The sequence below is a fragment of the Protobothrops mucrosquamatus genome, unplaced genomic scaffold (assembly GCF_001527695.2).
Source record: "Protobothrops mucrosquamatus isolate PMUCROS unplaced genomic scaffold, P.Mucros_1.0 scaffold1188, whole genome shotgun sequence".
NCBI lineage: Eukaryota > Metazoa > Chordata > Lepidosauria > Squamata > Viperidae > Protobothrops > Protobothrops mucrosquamatus.
Window position 1 is genome coordinate 401470 of NW_015387400.1, and position 1278 is coordinate 402747.

The following is a 1278-nucleotide window of genomic DNA, read 5'->3' on the forward strand; positions in this document are numbered from 1 at the left end:
TGCTTCCCATTGATCTCGGATGAAATCTCTTTTTATATTCTTTATTTCTTACATTGGTGTGCTGTTCCATTCCCATGCATTGAGAAGTTGCCAATGTTGTTAGGTCATTCTGAATGCCAGAATAAGGTAAACATATACAGTACGTGAAATATATAAATTTAAAAGTCCATATACAAAAATGCAGACAAATTACCATAGCTAAAATGCAAATCCATTGAAAATGAATTACTCTTCTATGGCCATACATTGAGAAGTTAGTAATGTCATTACAATGTTCTGAACACCAAAATAAGGAAAACATATAAATGAAATAAAAAATATATATTCCACATATAAAAAGACAAAGAAATTACTAGACCTACAAATACGAATCCAATTTCCTATATACTATCCATTCATAAACTAGTTTTCCATCAATTTCTGCAGCCCTAAAATGAAGCTTGCTAAATGCAGATCGGTGTAAACGGTGCTGTTCTTCTCAATGTGGAAATGAGTTCCTCAGGCAGTCCTTTAAGACGTCCTTGACCTTCTGATTTCTCAGAGTGTAAATAAAAGGATTCAATAATGGAGTAATAACTGCAGTGACAAGTGCAACGGATTTTTGCACACCCAGCAAACGTCCTTTGGTGGGTAAGGAGTACATGAAGATGGAACTGCCATAATATATGGTAGCTACTGTAATGTGGGAAGCACAGGTGGAAAAGGTCTTCTTCTGGCCCTTGGTGGAATGCATCCGTAGGACGGTGGAAATAATATAGAGGTAGGAGACCCCGTTGACAGATAAGGTGGTGAGCAGCACCATTAAGGAGAAAGGTATCTCAAAGTCCAAAAGGAAATGGACATTTTTGCTGCAAGAAAGCTTTATAATTGGGGCGTAGTCACAGAAATAATGATCAAGGAGGTTAGAGCCACAGAAAGACAGACTGAGAAGGAAGAGCAGTGGAACGAGAAGGAGAAGGAATCCCCCAGTCCAGCAGCCCAGAGCCAAGAAGACACAGAGATGTTTGCTCATGATGATGGCATAGCGGAGTGGGTAGCAGATAGCAACATAGCGATCAAAGGCCATCACAGCAATAAGAATGCACTCACAGGTACCCAAGGAGAAGTAGAAATAGCATTGGGCAATACATCCCCCAAAAGAAATAGCTTTGTTCAAAGAAATCAGGCTGACGAGCATCTTTGGGCAGATGGTCAAGACAAAGAAAGTCTCCAGAAGAGACAAGTTGCAGAGGAAGAAGTACATGGGGGTTTGGAGGCGTTGGTCCATGCATACCAGTG

General features: G+C 40.1%; 1 protein-coding gene across 1 annotated transcript; it reads right to left on the reverse strand.

The window, feature by feature from the left end:
• Positions 1 to 478: 478 nt before the first annotated feature.
• Positions 479 to 1267, reverse strand: LOC114922884 (olfactory receptor 6M1-like). Its single transcript, XM_029285019.1, has one exon. It carries the CDS (start codon positions 1265 to 1267, stop codon positions 479 to 481), a length of 789 nt encoding a protein of 262 aa, XP_029140852.1.
• Between the last annotated feature and the right edge of the window lie 11 nt (positions 1268 to 1278).

What these genes read in the sequence shown, in the direction of transcription:
- LOC114922884 (XM_029285019.1), bottom strand. Translation starts at nt 1,267, where the DNA reads ATGGACCAACGCCTCCAAACCCCCATGTACTTCTTCCTCTGCAACTTG.